Below are 21,919 nucleotides of genomic sequence, written 5' to 3' on the forward strand. Positions count from 1 at the left end.
TCTATAGAAAAGGCAAAAAAACAATTGCAAAAATAAAGCTTTTAAATATGGATACTTGGAAATGAGAATTATTTTATGATCATAAAATACAAAAAAAAATAATCCGTGCTACACAGGAATATAGAATCTCTCCTAAAAGTTAAAAAGGACAAGACTTCCCAAATTTAATAGAGAGCACTCTTTAGTAGAGAAGATACCATAAAGCCATACTAAAGGGACGCTGCCATATGGTTTTGCTTACTGAACAATTCACAGAGGCAAGGGTGGAACGTTAAGACACATTAAACATAGCTGTGAGGCCGCAAGTAGCTGATCTTCTGCATAAGGCAGAGGCCATCTGTGATTATATAAATGGTCTGGCAAGCTCAAGAGAGGTCCCACAACAGTGCGCTCCCTACATACAACATTTTATCCAAGACCTTCCTTTGGCCTTGATTGATTTCACCATTTATACAGACACTGACATTTCCCACATGTGCCCTGCTTTCCCAAAGCATGAGCATGGTACGATTCCTGCTGTGGGGGGGGGATGCACAACCGTGACAAACATGGGGTTTAGTGCAATGAGTTGGGACAATTGTTCGGAGCGCAAGATTCTTGTGCAAGATTTCAATGCCTGTCAGAATGGTGGAGTCAATCAAACCCAAAAGCGGAAGGGATATGTAGGGTTTAGAGAAGAATGCTGGAGCACTTGCTAGGACAATGACAGAAGTAGAAGCACTTGCCAGGTCATTTGCATTACAGAAAAAACAATACTATTTTTTCTGGAAAGCTTAGCCTCTCTCTGACCCCATAGGGATGTTTGAATATATTCCATACCCAAAACTCTAGATCGTTAAAGATGTCCCACGAACAAAGTACATTTTAATCAATTGATCTTGGAATAACAACATTCCATAATTGGATGTTAAAAAAAAATAAATTCCTGTGTTGAGATAATGTTATATATGTGCCCTGCTATGTACAGTGTAATGGCCGTCTCTGACCGTACAGGGACATGGTCTGATCATACCACATCTCCTAGGCTGAGAATCTTATATATGTGCCCCTGCTATGTACTGTGTAATGGCTGTGTCTGACCGTACAGGCACATGGTCTGATCATATCACATGTCCTGTGCTGAGATAATCTTATATATGTGCCCCTGCTATGTACTGTGTAATGGCTGTGTCTGACTGTACAGGAATCTGGTCTGCTCATACCACATTTCCTGTGCAGGGGGAGGACACAAAAGGAGTATAGGACAGAATTAGTATTGCCACATTTGGAGCTACTATCCCACGGAATAGATTTATGATGGGCTCAGGTAGATATGGGACTGGACTACAGATGTGGCAAAAACACCTAGGTTACTTACCGGTAGCCGGTTTTTCCAGAACCCATGACAACACCCATATAATCACGTGGTGCTGTCATGCGTGAGGGGAAAACACTGGCTCATGTGACAAAGCATACAGAAAGGTTTTACCCCACAGAAAGAATCAGCTGTTATCTTATGCTGTAATATCAGTCTACTCTCTTTTGTATCCTCCCCTGGCCAGTTGATGTGGTATGATCAAACATGGACATTATACAGTACATAGCAGGGACACAATATAAGATTATCTCCGCACAGGAGATGTGGTATGATTAGCCCATGTCCCTGTACAGTCAGACACGGCCATTACACAGTACATAGTAGGGACATATGTGTAAGATTATCTCAGCACATGAGCTGTGGTTGGATCAGACCATGTACCCAGATGGTCAGACACGGCCATTACACAGTACATAGCAGGGACATATGTGTAAGATGATCTCAGCACATGAGATGTGGTTTGATCAGACCATGTCCCCGGATGGTCAGACACGGCCATTACACAGTACATAGCAGGGGCACATTTATAGGATTATCTCAGCACAGGAACATTTTTTTTTAATAGAACTTCATTTTAATCAATAGATCTTGAATTAAAATGTTGTTTGTTCTTCGAACAGCTCCTTAGATAAGTTCTAACACACAGAGAGCTGCCCTTTAAAGAAAAATGTAAAGGCTCCAATCTTTCAGAAATAATCCCTAGGTGGGGAGATTGTGAAGGTTGATTATTTCTAGTTGAGAGGAAGTGAAGAGTGGACCCAGCACCACAATCCAGTATGTTAAAATATCAAAAATGTATTAGGTATTAAAATTCCAACGGATCAAAAACTTGAAAGAAGACCTATGATTAATGACTTGTTTTTATTTATTGTCCGAAATGCATAAGGTGCGCTTATGCGTCTTCTCTCAAGTTTTGGTTCCGTTGGATTTTTAATACCTAATATATTTTTGATATTTTAATATACTGGATTGTGGTGCTGGGTCCACCCTTCACTTCTTCTCAGCTAGGCCTGGAGGACCACGAGCACCTGCAAGTCCTGGAGCGCAGTTGCCTATGGTAAGCTGAAGTCTCATTACTTTTTTCTCACTGATTATTTCTAGTGTTCCTTTTTATCTTTTATACTATGTTGTATGGCCAAAGGAAAACTATAAGGCCCAGTGCCCACGCTGTGTAGTTTTGATGCATATTTTCAGAAATCTGCAGCTAAATCTGCATATCCATTGTGAAGCCAACAAAGTCTATGAGAATTCACAAGTGTTGTGCCCACGTTGCTTATTTTTCCCTTGTGTATTTGCTGCAGATTTGGTGCAGAAAAAATGAAATCTGCACCAAATACGCAAGGGAAAAATACTCAACGTGGGCACAGCACTTGTGAATTCTCATAGACTTTGCTGGCTTCACAATGGACATGCAGATTTTGCTGCAGATTTCTGAAAATCTGCGTCAAAATCCGCATCAAAATACACAGCGTGGGCATAGGGCCTAAGAAGTAGTCACTCAGCTTTGTGATGCAGTGGGCAGCACATGGCAGTTAAATGCCCGTTTCTTGCAGCCATCGTTTAGCAAAATGGTCAGTAAAAGAAACCGTGGGACTATGCCCTACTAGTCAGCAATCTTGTACAGTCAAGTACTCTATCATTATGGATCCATCACATATTAGAGATCTTCACATAAGTCTATAAATGTTACATTACAATTATTATTAAGATAAAAATTTCAGCAAAGAGTATTTGTAACTAAAATGTATGAACGATTAAACTATTGAACCAGAACTTGGAGCAGCAAAGGTTTCTCAATTTCCAAACTCCGACTTATGGCATTGTTCTACACCAATGAATCAGACATTTTTGCAAAATTCATGATATGACCCAATGCCAAATTTTGGTTGTCACTTTAAAAAGATAAAGTGGTAATTAATAAAGCAGTGAATAGTGACATTTGTTTTTTGCAAACATGGCATGTACAATTAAATGCCAGCACTACTTATCAGCTCTGCAATGCTGGAACTTTATCTATAGGGGGATTTTACGTCTTTGATGAAAATCTCATTAAATAACATAGACTGTGTGTTTCCAAGCTAAAGTGTAAACCATAGGGAATCTGCAGTAGATCGTAAACTGAAAATAGACTTCAGACAATATAACTAAACATGTACATAAATTACAAATCTAAGCTGCTTGAAATTAAAGCACAAACAAAAAAGATTTTGGTTTCATCATGGGATCCAACTTGGAAGACTAGTATTGGAATGCAAGTGGAAGGTGCACATTTGTGTGTGTGTTTTTATTTTAATTTTTTTATTTCATTATGTGCCCGAATTTAAAGGAACGTCACATGAGGATGATCAAAGAGACAAAGAGGGCGATATGGCTTTGTAGGAATGTCTGAAAATCTAAACAATGGGCTTGGAATAAAACAATGAAGATTGTCCGGTGTTTAACCCCAACAAATAAAGTAATAATTATAATAATGATGACGAAATGTACACACTTAGAATACGTTCCCGAACCGCTAAGTGAAACAGTTACTAAGGTAGTCAGAGCTTGTCACTCTCTTTAAGGTAGCCAAACTTTGGCAGCGCTGGTGCTTTTAGGATCAAGGTCTGATGATAGAAATTCAGATATAGGCACAGTCCAGTTTAATGGAGCAAAGTACTCCTTTAAGGCAATGTCCCTCACAGAAGGACACATCGGAAGAAACTGCTCTTCTTTTGCTGTTCTTGGGTAATTTTGACTCCTTGGTTGCTGCCTTGGGAACTATTTCCCTCCTGAAATAAAAATATTATAGATTTCATTCTGTAGTCTGAAGGATATAGTCATTTATTTTTAAATACAATGAAAACAGGGACATTTAAAATTATATACCCACTGTGTCAGCAGGATTTTGATATGCAATCTCAAGACAGCATGCTGCAAGGGTTAAAACACAGAATTCAGGGAGGCCTGTCTAGTCAAGGTCTAAAGGGGGCTTTACACGCAGCGATATCGCTAGCGATGTCGCTGGTGAAAGCATCTGCCCCTGTCGGTTGTGCATCACGGGCCAATCTCTGCCCGTGGTGCACAATATCGTTAGGAGCCGTCACACGGACTTACCTGGCTAGCGACGTCGCTGTTGCCGGCGAACCGCCTCCTTTCTAAGGGGGCGGTTCGTGCGGCGTCACTAAGCGGCCACCCAATAGAAGCGGAGGGGCGGAGAGAAGCGGCCCGAACATCCCGCTCACCTCCTTCCTTCCTCATTGCCGGCGTCCGCAGGTAAGCTGTGGTTCGTCGTTCCCGAGGTGTCACACGTAGCGATGTGTGCTGCCTCGGGAACAACGAACAACCTGCGTCCTCCACAATCAATGATTTTTTGAAAATGAACGACGTGTCAACTATGGACAGTTTGGTGAGTATTTTCCATTGTTAATGGCCGCTTGTTGGTGTTACATGCAACGACGTCGCTAACGAGGCCGGTTGTGCGTCACGGAATCTGTGACCCCGGCGATATATTGTTAGATACGTCGCTGCATGTAATGGGGCCTTTAGGCAATGTGCCCACAGGACAATGTACCCGCGGACGTTTCCGCAGGTTTGTCCACAGGTTTACCGCAGCTGCTCCCCGGAATCCGCAGCTATCCACTGATGCGGTATACCAGCGGAATTGTTGCAGTAAACCTGTGGAAACAGTGCAGATTTTGTGCTGAATTTCTGCAGAATTTCCACCCTGTATCTCCATAGTGGAGGAGCGGGAATTCCGCAGATATTTCTGCAGGAATAATTGACATGCAGTTACGTGCGGCTGCGGGACATCTGCAGCATATTCCGCAGCCACACATTACCGCACCATTGATACAGCATTCCCCAAATCCCATAGGATAACATGGGGAGTGTCTGTACTTGCTAGAACCTACGAATTTATCTAGAAAATCCAGATAAATCTGCAGGTTTTCCACAGCAAAATCCGCGGGTACCTTGTCACGTGGGCACATAGCCTAAGCTGTTGGTTTCCTGGAATGTTTGTTTAAGCAGCAGGACTGATCGCTGCGGACTACATTGTCTTGTGCATGTCAGTCAGGCTCGGCCCCTCCTCTGATTGGCAGGTCACTGTCAATGTACAATCTCCATAGAGAGCCTGGTGTGGGCGGGGACAGCTCTCTCAGCATTACTAGATGGTAAAATCTAAAAGCGGTGTCAGAACGGCTGCAGCCAGTAATCTAAGTCACACATTGCTGGATTCAAGATCTCTTTGCTAACATCATACTGCTCTGAAATGAGGTAGCAAAAACCTGCTGACAGATTCCCTTTAATAAGCGGACTTGTAAAAACACAATGATGAGACCCTAAATAGTTTACTGAGGAGCACGTTCTCATCCTATTAAACAGAATGCAGACAGTCAGCATCGGATTCTGAACCAGTTCTGGCATCTACAATATTTTCACGGAATGTACTTTTTTTTTTTTTTTTTAATAAGTAAAAATAAAGGTTTTTTTCTAATCGTTATTTTCTACTTAAAGATTTTTTTTAAATTTTATGCACATGATCATGGGAGACGTGCTTAAGCGGCACTTAATCAGGTTTTCTCATTTATTTAATTGCTAAAATTGCCCAGCGCTGATAAAAGCAGGAAAGTTTGCAATTTACAATTGCACGCGCTTTAAAGCACTGCTCTGAATGTGTTCAGAACGCAGGATCTGGGAGAGCGCACAGGTCTGGACCTCAGCTCAGCCATATTACTGGCCTGAACCATCAGGCCTGACCTGAAGATTAAAAGCGAGGCAAACCTCAAAGAATTACTTCAGGGCAGCCACATATATCCAGAAATAGTCTGGAGCTGAATTGCTGACTACTAGCGAGCTGAACATGAAGTCCAGTAATGCAAACCCCCCCCAAAAAAAAACTAAAACTAGAGGACTGCTAACCCTCCTCCGCTCCAGCTCTATTCAGCTGCACTATCCTCTGGTCTTTTGGCTGCAAAGGTGACTTCACAGCTCCCATCACCGCTGCAGCCAATCACCAAAATCAGCGGCTCTGATAGTGTTGAAGGTAAAATATGCTATGTCACTGCAGTCAAAACACAGATTGAAGCAGCAGCGGAGAATCGATTCTGGAGCAGGGGTGGGAGACCATTATCTACCGGATTTGTTTGGGGTCCACTTTTCTAGAAGTGGAAAACTCCTTTCAGGCAATCAGTTAAATTTGGTATAGAACAAGAATTATCTAATGCAGATATACCAATCACTGTGAAAGGAAACCATACATTCCCGCACATGCTAGGATCAAAGTTCTACAACTGAGCATTTGCAAATGAAGATGCGCATTTAGTCTCAATATCCACTAATCTTACCATTTTCTTGTCCATTTTTGCTTTGATGTCCCGCGCCAAAGTCAAAAATGCCTAGAAGAGAAAAGACAAAATAATAACATATCTATATATATAATGGCCTTATTCTGTCTGTCTGTCTGTCTTGCTCCAAAATTGTGTCCTTACCGTGACATGTCCTTACAGTGACAAACAGCGGATTGGCCGCTGGCCTCGCCATGGCCCCGCCCCTCCGCACGAATTCGCCGCTCGCCTCGCCTTGGCTCCTCCCCCCGCACGGATTGGCCGCTCACCTCGCCTCGGGTCCACCCCCCCCTCACGGATTGGCCGCTCGCCCAGGCTCCGCCCCCCACACGGAATGGCTTCTCGCCCCGAGGTGAGCGCATCAAGGTCCTGCAGCGGCGGAACACACACACACACACATAAGAACAGACACACTCTCACACTCACTTTCACACTCACATCAGATCGCATCCACGTCCTGCAGCGGCGGAACACACACACCTCACACACACATCAGATCGCATCCACGTCCTGCAGCGGCAGAACACACACACATAAGAACAGACACACACACATCAGATCACACTCACTCTCACACACACACATCAGATCGCTTCCACATACTCACAACATCACGAGATATCGCTTGCTTCTCGGCGGCGATACTGTGCAGTGATCTTCCAGGACCTGCCGGAGGATCACATGGCCGGAAGCATGTGGTATCGCCGGATGTTGTGAGTGTGTCAGCGCGTATGTGCGATATCGTCAGTGTGTGTGTGTATGCGATCGGATGTGTGTGAGTGTGTGTGTGTATGCGATCGGATGTGTGTGTGTGAGTGTATGCGATCGGATGTGTGTGAGTGTGTTTGTGTGAGTGTATGCGATCGGATCTGTGAGTGTCGGCAGAGGAGCACGGCGTGCAGCACAGCTGCTGGGACCGCCCACCGGTGGGCACAGGGAGAAGTGGGGTGTGTGTGTGTGAGTGTATGCGATCAGATGTGTGCGTGTTTACTGTCCGATGTGTGACTGTGGAGCACGATGGGGGGTGCACAGCATGGGGGATGGAGCACGATGGGGGGTGCGCAGCATGGGGGATGGAGCACGATGGGGAGTGCGCAGCATGGGGGATGGAGCACGATGGGGAGTGCGCAGCATGGGGGATGGAGCACGATGGGGAGTGCGCAGCATGGGGGATGGAGCACGATGGGGAGTGCGCAGCATGGGGGATGGAGCACGATGGGGAGTGCGCAGCATGGGGGATGGAGCACGATGGGGAGTGCGCAGCATGGGGGATGGAGCACGTTTGGGAGTGCACAGCATGGGGGATGGAGCACGATGGGGAATGCGCAGCATGGGGGATGGAGCACGATGGGGAATGCGCAGCATGGAGGATGGAGCACAATGGGGAGTGAGGATGGAGCACGATGGGGGGTGCGCAGCATGGGGGATGGAGCACGATGGGGGGTGCGCAGCATGGGGGATGGAGCACGATGGGGGGTGCGCAGCATGGGGGGTGGACCACGATGGGGGGTGCACACCTCCCCCCAAAACACACACACACTGCCACACACGCACTGCACAACACACCACACACACACACACACTGGGAACCACAAACACTGCCCTACACAGACACCCACACACACAACACCCAACACACAAACACCGCGGCACACACAAATATACGCACATACCGCACAACACACACATTGCACAAAACATACCTCCCCCCAAAACACACACACACCCACACAAAACCGCGCAACACACATACACAACGATACAGACACACAGCGCTCCACAAATAACGACACACAACGCAACACACAAACAACACCGCTCTCACCCCCCGCCACACCCAGACAACACCCAGAACATGTACAGAGCCCTACACATACACTTGGTAACTACACACAACAACATATATATATATATATATATATATATATATATATATATATATGTCTATCTATCAAAAATCATAGATCATACATTAACCACACAATACGTAAATTCTAGAATACCCGATGCGTAGAATCGGGCCACCTTCTAGTACATATATAACTTTCAAAACCCCAAAAAAGCTATGGTCTTAAAGAGAGACTAATCAGCACAGTACAACACCTTTTAGAGGACTTTGCTCTAAAAACCATACCTATAGAGTGCTAATCCATTGGTTTGGTGTCCAGAAATATATACCAGCATATATACCAATACATATTCTCCTTTATCCTGTGTGTACTTTACTGTGTGCATGGAGATCCACTGTTCTATATAGTGTAAAATATAATGCCTGTAGTCACAGTATACCACACACCACTTATCTATTCTCCCATACATGGGATGTGCTCCCAATGTATGCGATACTACGTGCACTGGCATCATATGTTCTATACAGGATAATAGGTGACTGGTGCAATGTCTGATGTCTGTAGTCATAGTGTAATATAAATTAGTTATATTATCCCATATACTGGATGTAATATAGTATATGTACAGACATCCCATGTTATATACAGAATAATAGGTAACTGGTATATCATATACTATATACATAGACATCAGATATTATACACAGGATAATATGCAGCTGGTGTATTGTCTGATGTCTGCAGTCCTAATGTAATATATACCAGTCACACTATCCTGTATATAATATCTGATGTGTTTACTCATAATATATCATATACCAGTAAAAAAATTTCAGGACATATATTCTCCTGTATACTGTATTGTATGTGGTGTACTATGTATACTCAATGGCTGCTCACTTTCCCCAGTGCCACGTGCTCGCTGCCTGGGAGTAACTCTAGACTCTGATCTTTCTTTCAAGCCACACATCCAAGCCCTCTTCACCTCCTGCCACCTCCAACTCAAAAATATTTCCTGTATTCGTACAATCCTTTCCCAAGAAGCTGCAAAAACTCTAATGCATGCCCTTACTGTCTCCCGCCTAGACTATTGTAACCTCCTGCTCTGTGGCCTCCCTTCTAACAGTCTCGCACCCCTACAATCTATAAACTTTACTGCCCGATTAATCCAATTGTCCCCGGCTACTCCCCAGCCTCTCCTCTCTGCCAATCCCTTCACTGGCTTCCCATTGCCCAACGTTCAAAACCTGAACCATGACCCACAAAACCATCAACAACCTGTCTCCTCCTTACATCTGTGATCTAGTCTCCAGGTACTTACCCGAACGTAACCTTCGATCCTCACAAGATCTCCTTCTCTACTCCCCTTGCATCTCCTCTTCCCACAATCGCATCAAAGATTTCCCCATACTTTGGAATCCTCTGCTACAACACATCAGACTCTTGCATACCTTGACAAGATTCAAAAGGAACCTAAAGACCCACCTCTTCCGACAAGCCTACAACCTGCAATAATCCTCAGACCGCTATAGGGCCGCACGACCATCTCCACCCTCACCTACTGTATCCTCACCTATCCCTTCTAGACTGTGAACCATTGCAGGCAGGGTCCTCTATCCTCCTGTACCTGTCTGTGCCTTGTTTTGTTTATGATTATTGTACTTGTCCCTATTATGTACACCCCTTTCACATGTAAAGCGCCATGGAATAAATGGCGCTATAATAATAAATAATAATAAAATAGTTTTTTTTTTATCTTAATACTAATGATGTGCTCAATGCCCCCTGGCGGTCACTGAGTGGTTGTCAATCAAGAAAGGGGGCAAAGACCGCTGGAACACATGTAGCTTAACCCCTTTAGGACGAAGCCAGTTTTGTACTTAATGACCAGGCCATTTTTTGCAATTTTGACCAGTGTCCATTTATAAGGCTATAACTCTGGAACGCTTCAATGGATCCCGGTGATTCTGAGATTGTTTTTTCGTGACATATTGGGCTTCATGTTAGAGGTAAATTTAGGATGATATTTTTTTTTTTTTTGTGAAAAAATATGAAATGTGACAAAAAAAATTAAAATTTTGCAATTTTCAAACTTTTAATTTTTATGCCCATAAACCAGAGAGTTATGTCACACAAAATAGTTAATAAACAACATTTCCCACATGTCTACTTTACATCATCACAATTTTTGAAACAAAATTTTTTGGGGTTAGGAAGTTATAAGGGGTCAAAGTTCATCAGCAATTTCCCATTTTTTCAAGAAAATTTACAAAACCATTTTTTTAGGGACCACATCACATTTGAAGTGACTTTGAGAGGCCTAGATGACAGAAAATACCCAAAAGTGACCCCATTCTAAAATCTGCACCCCTCAAGGTACTCAAAACCACATCAAAGAAGTTTATTAACCCTTCAGGTGCCTCACATGAACTAAAGTAATGTGGAATGAAAAAAAAAAAAAATAACATTTTACCCAAAAATGTTGCTTTAGCATCAATTTTCTCACTTTTTCAAGAGGTAGCTCCAAAAATTGGAGCTCACACTTTGTTACCCACTTTCTTATGAGCGCGCCGATACCCCACATGTGGCGAGAAACCTCTGTACGGGCACATGGTAGAGCTTGGAACGAAAGGAGCAATATTTGAATTTTTGAAAGCAAATTTGGCAGAAACAGATTGCGGGCACCATGTTACATTTACAGGTCCCCTAAGGTACCTAAACAGCAGAAACCCCCCTCAAGTGACTCCATTTTGGAAACTAGACCCCTTAAGGCTTCTATCTAGGGGTATAGTGAGCATTTTGGACTGACAGGTACTTCACAGAATTTGCTAACATTAGGTTGTCATATTGAAAATTTTCATTTTTTTAGCAAAAATGTTGCTTTAGCATCAATTTTCTCACTTTTTCAAGAGGTAGCTCCAAAAATTGGAGCTCACACTTTGTTACCCACTTTCTTATGAGCGCGCCGATACCCCACATGTGGCGAGAAACCTCTGTACGGGCACATGGTAGAGCTTGGAACGAAAGGAGCAATATTTGAGTTTTTGAAAGCAAATTTGGCAGAAACAGATTGCGGGCACCATGTTACATTTACAGGTCCCCTAAGGTACCTAAACAGCAGAAACCCCCCTCAAGTGACTCCATTTTGGAAACTAGACCCCTTAAGGCTTCTATCTAGGGGTATAGTGAGCATTTTGGACTGACAGGTACTTCACAGAATTTGCTAACATTAGGTTGTCATATTGAAAATTTTCATTTTTTTAGCAAAAATGTTGCTTTAGCATCAATTTTCTCACTTTTTCAAGAGGTAGCTCCAAAAATTGGAGCTCACACTTTGTTACCCACTTTCTTATGAGCGCGCCGATACCCCACATGTGGCGAGAAACCTCTGTACGGGCACATGGTAGAGCTTGGAACGAAAGGAGCAATATTTGAATTTTTGAAAGCAAATTTGGCAGAAACAGATTGCGGGCACCATGTTACATTTACAGGTCCCCTAAGGTACCTAAACAGCAGAAACCCCCCTCAAGTGACTCCATTTTGGAAACTAGACCCCTTAAGGCTTCTATCTAGGGGTATAGTGAGCATTTTGGACTGACAGGTACTTCACAGAATTTGCTAACATTAGGTTGTCATATTGAAAATTTTCATTTTTTTTAGCAAAAATGTTGCTTTAGCATCAATTTTCTCACTTTTTCAAGAGGTAGCTCCAAAAATTGGAGCTCACACTTTGTTACCCACTTTCTTATGAGCGCGCCGATACCCCACATGTGGCGAGAAACCTCTGTACGGGCACATGGTAGAGCTTGGAACGAAAGGAGCAATATTTGAATTTTTGAAAGCAAATTTGGCTGAATTTGGAATATATTCTCAAATTTGCAGAGCTTTTGGGTTTCAAGAACAGAAAAACCCCATAAATGTCTTTGTAAGTTATACCCTGTAATGTATTTGTTTACAGAGGTAGGGAGTAGTTTGACACCATTTTTTATGCAGCTGATGCCTATTATAGATGGTGCACCATTTGGTCTTCAGGGTAAAACTGATGGAATCCCAGAACCTATTCAAAGCTTACAGAGACATTGTGCTACCAAACAAGAAAATCCTTCCAGGAATTATTACTCACAAAAGGGCGGCATGCCCCTAAAAACACATTTACTGGACTTGGTCTTGCTAACAAAACAGTTGTAGAAGGAAGAATAAACTTTATTGGACGGAAGGGCAAAATGTTCAAATGTGGAGGAGTTGGCAGCCACTATGTGGCAAACCTGAGTGTGCCAAAGATGACAGAACACCAGCAGGGCCGGAAGGACAGCTTTATCTTCCAAATAACTGGTCGTACAATGTCTTCTTAGCTCCATCAATCCCTATATGAGGGACAAATGTGCCAAGCGACATGGTACATCATAACAGGCTCCTGCCCGCCAAGGTAGGAACCGCTATGTGCACAAAACGACCAATCCGTTACAGAATTCTGAAAGTATTGTTCGATGCAGGTGGTTCGGCAAGAACCCTGCAGTAAAGCCCATAGTGTTTGAATATGGCACAGCATCATTGTTAGGGGATCCTCCAATAAAATGATCATGCCCATAATACCAAGATAAATGCAAAGAAAAGTTTTGTGTAGTAAGACCTAGTGGTAATATGAGTCAAACTAAAATAATTGGTAAAAAAAATGTTTGAGTAATGAAGTCCTGGAAAGTTGTCAAATGATGAGACTTTTCAAGAACGTTAGTGGGGTCCACACTCTGGAGTCTAAAGACGTGGGCATGTGGACTGGGTTTCGTCTGAATAATTGTTTGGTATGTGATGATAAAGTCCTGGAATTAATTGTGAAATGGGGTAAAATGTGTTTTACTGCTGAAAATTTTCTCTTTATTACTAGTCCAAGAAAAAAAAATTACTGAACAGAAATATAAAAGTAAAGTATTTTCAAAATTAAAAAAAAGCTGCTACCACACAGTTTGGTGTAATTTATTTATGCCAATTAATAATTGAGGGATGTGTGATAGGTTTCAAAACAGGGGGAGATGCAAAGGCCTGGTTGGGAGGGGCACATGGGGCAGAAGTACCGGGAATCGCTCCTTGTGCCGTGCTTTCTACAAACACGGCATCTTTTTTGGGGATACCTTTGGGTGGGAGTGGAAGGGATGGGGCGAATGAAATGACGCTCGGAAAGTCTCCGGACATCCTCTGACTCGAAGGCTTCCTCCTGTGCCTCCGAGTCAAAGAGGAGGCTCTCAATAATTTTCTCCTGGTATTGGAGGAAAGAGAGCGGTCCTTGAGATTTTCTATAGAGGATGAAGCTATTATAGGTAGCAACCTGTAGGAGATAGATTGCTACCTTTTTATACCAGGTTTTGGTTTTTCGCTTCACTAGATAAGGCTGAAGCACCTGGTCAGACAAATCTACACCTCCCATGAACTTATTGTAGTCTGCGACACAGAGCGGCTTCTGTTTGTCACTGGTGGCGCCCCTGTCCCTGACCGTCACAGTGGTGTCCGCATGCAATGTGGTCAGCATGAAAACATCCTTGCGGTCTCTCCATTTTATGGCAAGAAGATGGTCACTTGCCATTGAGGAGGACGCACCCTTCTCCACACGTTTAGACACCAACTGTGGGGGTAGACCAACTCTGTTTTTTCTGATTGTTCCACAGGCCCCTGTGTTTGCAGCGTGGAGGGATTTAGAAAGGGGGACACTGGTATAGTAATTATCAGTATACACGTGATAGCCTTTCTCAAGGAAGGGGGTCATTAGCTCCCAAACAATTTTGCCAGGGATGCCAATTGTCTGGGGGCAGTTTGGGGGGTTGATTTGGCGGTCCCTCCCTTCGTAAATGAGAAAGGCACACGTGTAACCGGTTGTGCTTTCGCACATTTTGTATAATTTTATACCATATTTGGCACGCTTGGAGGGGATAAATTGGCGGAAAGACAGACGGCCCTTATAGCTCATAAGGGACTCGTCTATAGAAACATTTTTGTCAGGGGTATACGAATTTAGGAAGGTAGTTTTTAGAAGGGATATTAGGGGTCTCAATTTATAAAGTCGGTCATAGTTTGGGTCATTTCTTTGGAGGGCTTGGGAATTATCGTTAAAGTGCAGGAATCGCAAAAGGGTCTCATATCGGGATCGGGTCATGATGGCTGCAAACACAGGGGTGCTGTGCACTGTTTTTGTTGCCCAGTACGAGCGGAGTGTAGATTTTTTCACTAACCCCATGTTAAAAGTTATGCCCAAAAACTTTTTAAGTTCGGGGACATTTGTGGGGATCCAGGAGCGGGAATGGATGGAGGTAGGATGTTGGGATATATATTGACGGGCATATAAATTGGTTTGGTGGACAAATAATTGGAGGACTTCTGGGGTAACATAAATTTGGAAAAAATCTAATGGGGTAAAATTTGTGACATTTACATTTATACCGGGGGTTGCTACAAACGGAGGAATTTGAGGGGAGAAGGACGGGTCAGGATACCATAGTGGCCGGGGAAGGGCACTACTTGGACCTGCCTCTGACGTTTCAGCAGTGACGACCGACTCCGCTACCATCGGGCTGTCGGATCCCGAGGAGGAAGCCGAGTCGTCACCATCCGAAAATCGCTCGATTTCAGAGGCAGACTCTGTATCCGAGCCTGAACTGCCGGAGGCAAGAAGCATGTATGCCTGCTCGGCGGTAAATGTTCTCCGCGCCATTACAGTATTTTTCACTGCCTAGCAAAAAAAAGAAAAAAAAATACTACAAATTTTTTTTTTTTTTTAAATTTTTTGAAAATTTTTTTTTAGATTTTTTTAACCCTAACCCTGATCCTAACCCTGATCCTAACCCTGATCTAACCCTGATCTAACCCTGATGCTAACCCTGATGCTAACCCTGATCTAACCCTGATATAAGAAAAAAAAAAATCTAAAATAAAAATTCTAACTAAGGGGGGATTCTGACGGAGGTGATGAGGATATTTGGGGGGGGGATATTTTGGGTGAGGATATTGGGGATGAGGATGACTGATTTATAATAAAAATTGGTGTTTTTTTTTCTGACAGAAACGGCAGCAAATGTAGTCTCTCTCTCTCTTCTCTCCCAGATCAACTACAAGGGAGAGAAGAGGGAGGCAGACCCAAATGCTGCCATTTCCAAAATATTTGGGGTATTTGATCACTGTGATAGGGTCTAACACAGTGTTCAAATGTCAGGAACCAATGAAATAAATTCCTGACGTTGCTAGGTGGAAGGAGGCAGACTTTAGCGGTCGAACTGCGCATGCGCCCGCCATTTTACACGGACACGAGAAGGAGGGGGGCCGGGGGAATGCCGTGGGAACTCGGTAACGAGACCCAGGTACCGGGGGGGGACCGAGAGGGACCGGACAAGGACCGATCTCTCACATTTGACTGTTAGATCACGTCAAATGTGAGAGAAACCATTAAAATGCATTAAAAACCGGCATTTCATTTTGCAGGTACATGCTTGCCGTTATTCGGTTAATAACGGCGATCACCGTACCTTTAAATGAAAAAACCGGCCTGAACCGTAATCTCCAGGGTCTCAGCTACCCCCGGCAGCTGAGACCCCGGAAATTTTCCGACTCTGGGGGGCGCTAGACCCTTTTTTCCGACCGCCGTTAAAAAGCGGCGGATCGGAAAAAGTACCCGAATATGCCGCCGTTAAAAGGCGTATCGGCGGTCGTAAAGGGGTTAAAGAAGGGAATTTTGTTTACTTACCGTAAATTCCTTTTCTTCTAGCTCCAATTGGGAGACCCAGACACTTGGGTGTATAGCTATGCCTCCGGAGGCCACACAAAGTATTACACTAAAAGTGTAAAGCCCCTCCCCTTCTGCCTATACACCCCCCGTGCCTCACGGGCTCCTCAGTTTTGGTGCAAAAGCAAGAAGGAGGAAAAAATTATAAATTGGTTTAAAGTAAATTCAATCCGAAGGAATATCGGAGAACTGAAACCATTCAACATGAACAACATGTGTACACAAAAAAACAGGGGCGGGTGCTGGGTCTCCCAATTGGAGCTAGAAGAAAAGGAATTTACGGTAAGTAAACAAAATTCCCTTCTTCTTTGTCGCTCCATTGGGAGACCCAGACACTTGGGACGTCCAAAAGCAGTCCCTGGGTGGGTAAATAATACCTCATAATAGAGCCGTAAACGGCTCCGTCCTACAGGTGGGCAACCGCCGCCTGAAGGACTCGCCTACCTAGGCTGGCATCTGCCGAAGCATAGGTATGCACTTGATAGTGTTTCGTGAAAGTGTGCAGGCTCGACCAGGTAGCTGCCTGACACACCTGCAGAGCCGTAGCCTGGTGCCGCAAGGCCCAGGACGCTCCCACAGCCCTGGTAGAATGGGCCTTCAGCCCTGAGGGAACCGGAAGTCCCGAGGAACGATAAGCTTCGAGAATTGGTTCCTTAATCCACCGAGCCAGGGTTGATTTGGAAGCTTGTGTCCCTTTACGCTGGCCAGCGACAAGGACAAAGAGTGCATCCGAGCGGCGCAGGGGCGCCGTACGAGAAATGTAGAATCTGAGTGGTCTCACCAGATCTAACAAGTGCAAATCCTTTTCACATTGGTGAACTGGATGAGGACAAAAAGAGGGTAAGGAGATATCCTGATTGAGATGAAAAGGGGATACCACCTTAGGGAGAAATTCCGGAACCGGACGCAGAACCACCTTGTCCTGGTGAAACACCAGGAAAGGGGCTTTGCACGACAACGCTGCTAGCTCAGACACTCTCCGAAGTGAAGTGACTGCTACTAGGAAAACCACTTTCTGCGAAAGGCGTGAGAGAGATATCCCTCATTGGCTCGAACGGTGGTTTCTGAAGAACCATCAGCACCCTGTTCAGATCCCAGGGTTCTAACGGACGCTTGTAAGGAGGGACGATGTGACAAACCCCCTGCAGGAACGTGCGTACCTGTGGAAGTCTGGCTAGGCGCTTCTGAAAAAACACAGAGCGCAGAGACTTGTCCCTTAAGGGAGCCGAGCGACAAGCCCTTTTCCAATCCGGATTGAAGGAAGGACAGAAAAGTGGGCAAGGTAAATGGTCAGGGAGAAAAACCCTGAGCAGAGCACCACGACAGGAATATTTTCCACGTCCTGTGGTAGATCTTGGCGGACGTTGGTTTCCTAGCCTGTCTCATAGTGGCAATGACCTCTTGAGATAATCCTGAAGACGCTAGGATCCAGGACTCAATGGCCACACAGTCAGGTTGAGGGCCGCAGAATTCAGATGGAAAAACGGCCCTTGAGACAGCAAGTCTGGTCGGTCTGGTAGTGCCCACGGTTGGCCGACCGTGAGATGCCACAGATCCGGGTACCACGACCTCCTCGGCCAGTCTGGAGCGACGAGGATGGCGCGACGGCAGTCGGCCCTGATCTTGCGTAACACTCTGGGCAACAGTGCCAGAGGAGGAAACACATAAGGGAGCTGAAACTGCGACCAATCCTGAACTAAGGCGTCTGCCGCCAGAGCTCTGTGATCTTGCGACCGTGCCATGAATGCCGGGACCTTGTTGTTGTGCCGGGACGCCATTAGGTCGACGTCCGGCATGCCCCAGCGGCAACAGATCTCCTGAAACACGTCCGGGTGAAGGGACCATTCCCCTGCGTCCATGCTCTGGCGACTGAGAAAGTCTGCTTCCCAGTTTTCTACGCCCGGGATGTGAACTGCGGATATGGTGGAGGCTGTGGCTTCCACCCATAGCAGAATCCGCCGGACTTCCTGGAAGGCTTGCCGGCTGCGTGTCCCGCCTTGGTGGTTGATATATGCCACCGCTGTGGAGTTGTCCGACTGAATTCGGATCTGTTTGCCTTCCAGCCACGGCTGGAACGCCTTTAGGGCAAGATACACTGCCCTTATCTCCAGAACATTGATCTGAAGGGAGGACTCTGCTGAGTCCAAGTACCCTGAGCCCTGTGGTGGAGAAAGACCGCTCCCCACCCTGACAGGCTCGCGTCCGTCGTGACCACCGCCCAGGATGGGGGCAGGAAGGATTTCCCCTTCGACAGAGAAGTGGGGAGAAGCCACCACTGAAGGGAAGCTTTGGCTGCCCGAGAAAGGGAGACGTTCCTGTCGAGGGACGTCGACTTCCTGTCCCATTTGCGGAGAATGTCCCATTGAAGTGGGCGCAGATGAAACTGCGCAAAAGGAACTGCCTCCATTGCTGCCACCATCTTCCCTAGGAAGTGCATGAGGCGCCTCAGGGGGTGTGACTGACCTTGAAGGAGAGATTGCACCTCTGTCTGTAGTGAACGCTGTTTGTTCAGCGGAAGCCTCACTATCGCTGAGAGAGTATGAAACTCCATGCCAAGATATGTCAGTGATTGGGCCGGTGTCAGATTTGACTTTGGAAAATTGATGATCCACCCGAAACTCTGGAGAGTGTCCAGAGCAATGTTCAGGCTGTGTTGGCATGCCCCTTGAGAGGGTGCCTTGACAAGTAGATCGTCTAAGTAAGGGATCACCGAGTGACCCTGAGAGTGTAGGATTGCCACCACTGTTGCCATGGCCTTGGTGAAGACCCGTGGGGCTGTCGCCAGGCCAAAAGGCAGTGCCACGAACTGAAGGTGTTCGTCCCCTATGGTGAAACGCAGGAAGCGCTGATGCTCTGGTGCAATCGGTACGTGGAGATAAGCATCTTTGATGTCGATTGATGCTAGGAAATCTCCTTGGGACATTGAGGCGATGACGGAGCGGAGCGATTCCATCCGGAACCGCCTGGTTCTCACATGCTTGTTGAGCAGTTTTAGGTCCAGAACGGGACGGAAGGATCCGTCCTTTTTTGGCACCACGAACAAGTTGGAGTAAAAACCGTGACCCCGTTGCTGAAGAGGAACAGGGATCACCACTCCTTCCGCCTTCAGGGTGCACACCGCCTGCAGAAGAGCCTCGGCTCTGTCGGGGGGCGGAGATGTTCTGAAGAAACGCGTCGGAGGACGAGAGCTGAACTCTATCCTGTATCCTTGAGATAGAATGTCTCTCACCCATCGGTCTTTTACTTGTGGCAGCCAGGCGTCGCAAAAGCGGGAGAGCCTGCCACCGACCGAGGATGCGGTTTGAGGAGGCCGAAAGTCATGAGGAGGCCGCTTTGGGAGCGGTTCCTCCGGCGGTCTTTTTAGGACGTGACTTAGACCGCCATGAATCTGAGTTCCTCTGATCTTTCTGAGGCCTTTTGGACGAGGAAAATTGAGACCTGCCCGCGGTCCGAAAGGACCGAAACCTCGATTGTACCTTCCGTGGTTGAGGTCTGTTTGGTTTGGACTGGGGTAAGGATGAATCCTTTCCCTTGGATTGTTTAATGATTTCATCCAATCGCTCACCAAACAAGCGGTCGCCAGACAATGGCAAACCGATTAAGTACTTTTTGGAAGCAGAGTCTGCCTTCCATTCACGTAGCCACATGGCCCTGCGGAGTACCACCGAATTGGCGGATGCCACCGCCGTACGGCTCGCCGAGTCCAGGATAGCATTAATGGCGTAGGACGCAAACGCCGACGCCTGAGTGGTTAAGGACACCACTTGCGGGGCAGATGTACGTGTTACTGCATTAATCTGCGCCTGACAAGCCGAAATAGCTTGGAGTGCCCATACGGCTGCAAATGCTGGAGCAAAAGACGCGCCGATAGCTTCATAGATGGATTTCAACCATAGTTCCATCTGTCTGTCAGTGGCATCTTTGAGTGAAGCCCCATCTTCCACTGCAACTATGGATCTAGCCGCCAGTCTGGAGATTGGAGGATCCACCTTAGGACACGGAGTCCAGCCCTTGACAACCTCGGGGGGGAAGGGATAGCGTGTGTCCTTAAGGCGCTTGGAAAAACGCTTGTCTGGACAGTCTCGGTTTTTCTGGATTGCCTCTCTGAAGTCAGAGTGATCCAGAAACATATTTAATGTACGCTTGGGAAACCTGAAACGGAATTTCTCCTGAGAAGCAGACTCCTCAATTGGAGGAGCTGGGGGAGAAATATCCAACACCTGATTGATGGTCGCTATAAGGTCATTCACTACTGCGTCACCTTCAGGTGTATCTAGGTTGAGAGCGGCTTCAGGATCAGAATCCTGATCTGATACCTCCGCTTCATCCTCCAGAGAGTCCTCCTGCTGGGACCCTGAACAGTGTGATGAAGTGGAGGGAATTTCCCAGCGACCCCGCTTGGATGGCCTGGGACTGCGGTCCGTGTCAGAGACCTCACCCTGGGACCTATGGGTTACCCCAGGGGTACTTTGCTGTTCCAATTGAGGGGGACCAGGGGTCAAGGATTGGACAGTGCCCGGGGCCTGAATCACCGGTCTGGACTGCAATGCTTCCAGTATTTTAGCAGACCATTTATCCATAGTCTCAGACAGTTTGTCAGCAAAGGCTGCAAACTCCGTCCCTGTCACCTGGACAGTGGTAGCAGGTGGTTCCACCTGGGCCACCAGTCGCAGAGGCTCCGGCTGAGTAAGTGCCACAGGGGCCGAGCATTGCACACAATGGGGGTCAGTGGAACCTGCCGGTAGTACAGCTGTACATGAGGTACAGGTTGCAAAGTACGCCTGTGCTTTGGCACCCTTGCTTTTTGCTGATGACATGTTGTCTCCTCTGAGAACAATCCAGGAGGGTATATAGCCAAAAATCAACAGAGCGACCGTACAGTGCAAATGTATAGCCTATAAGCCTATATATATATATATATATATATATATACACACTTCGGTACTCAGTGGGGCCAGCACCACAGGTGCTGCTTACCGACCGCTCAGAGCGGTTGTGTGATCACCAGATTCCCTGCCTGGGTCTCCCTGTGTTGTCTCTCCTCTCCAGCGTCTGAATCGCTGACAGGAATGGCTGCCGGCGTTCTGTGGGGAGGAGGGGACCGTGGGCGTGCCCAAGAAAAGTGCGGGAATCTAGTGCCCCAGTGTACAGAGTGAGGAGGGAGGAGGATACTAATGTATGCTCCAGCCCTCAGCGCTGACGATCTGTGCAGCGTCCCGCCCTTCCCCTGACTGGCAGGCCTGTGGGTGGGAATATACGACACTAGGCCGCAGAAGCCGGGGACTAAAGTTATAAGCGCGGCCGGCAATAAGCGCGGCCGCGCGGTAGTCCCCGGCGCACTAACACACCCAGCAGTGCTGGAATGTGTATGGCACAAGCGCTCCATGCGCGGTAGTCCCCGGCGCACTAACACACCCAGCAGTGCTGTAATGTGTATGGCACAAGCGCTCCATGCGCTGTCCCCACGGGGACACAGAGTACCTCATAGTAGCAGGGCCTTGTCCCTGACGATACCCAGCTCCTATCCAGCAGATTCCCAGGGGCTGCGGAGGGAGCACGGTCTCAGTGCCTGAAGACCGATCCGGATCCCACTTCACCCAGAGCCCATTAAGGGATGGGGAAGGAA

At 46.4% G+C, this 21,919-nt stretch overlaps 1 protein-coding gene across 1 annotated transcript in view; it reads right to left on the reverse strand.

Annotated features, from left to right (window-relative positions):
* Nucleotides 1-2,773: 2,773 nt before the first annotated feature.
* Nucleotides 2,774-21,919, reverse strand: part of RAB8A (RAB8A, member RAS oncogene family) — a 65,303-nt gene continuing 46,157 nt past the window's right edge. Inside the window, exons 7-8 of the mRNA XM_075337838.1 lie at nt 6,682-6,732; nt 2,774-4,125 (exon numbers count right to left, since the gene is read on the reverse strand). Of these exons, the coding sequence (XP_075193953.1) occupies nt 4,033-4,125; nt 6,682-6,732 (144 nt within the window). The 3' untranslated portion in view covers nt 2,774-4,032. The remainder of the gene's footprint in view (nt 4,126-6,681; nt 6,733-21,919) is intronic.

The sequence above is a fragment of the Anomaloglossus baeobatrachus genome, chromosome 1 (assembly GCF_048569485.1).
Source record: "Anomaloglossus baeobatrachus isolate aAnoBae1 chromosome 1, aAnoBae1.hap1, whole genome shotgun sequence".
In the NCBI taxonomy this organism is placed as follows: domain Eukaryota; kingdom Metazoa; phylum Chordata; class Amphibia; order Anura; family Aromobatidae; genus Anomaloglossus; species Anomaloglossus baeobatrachus.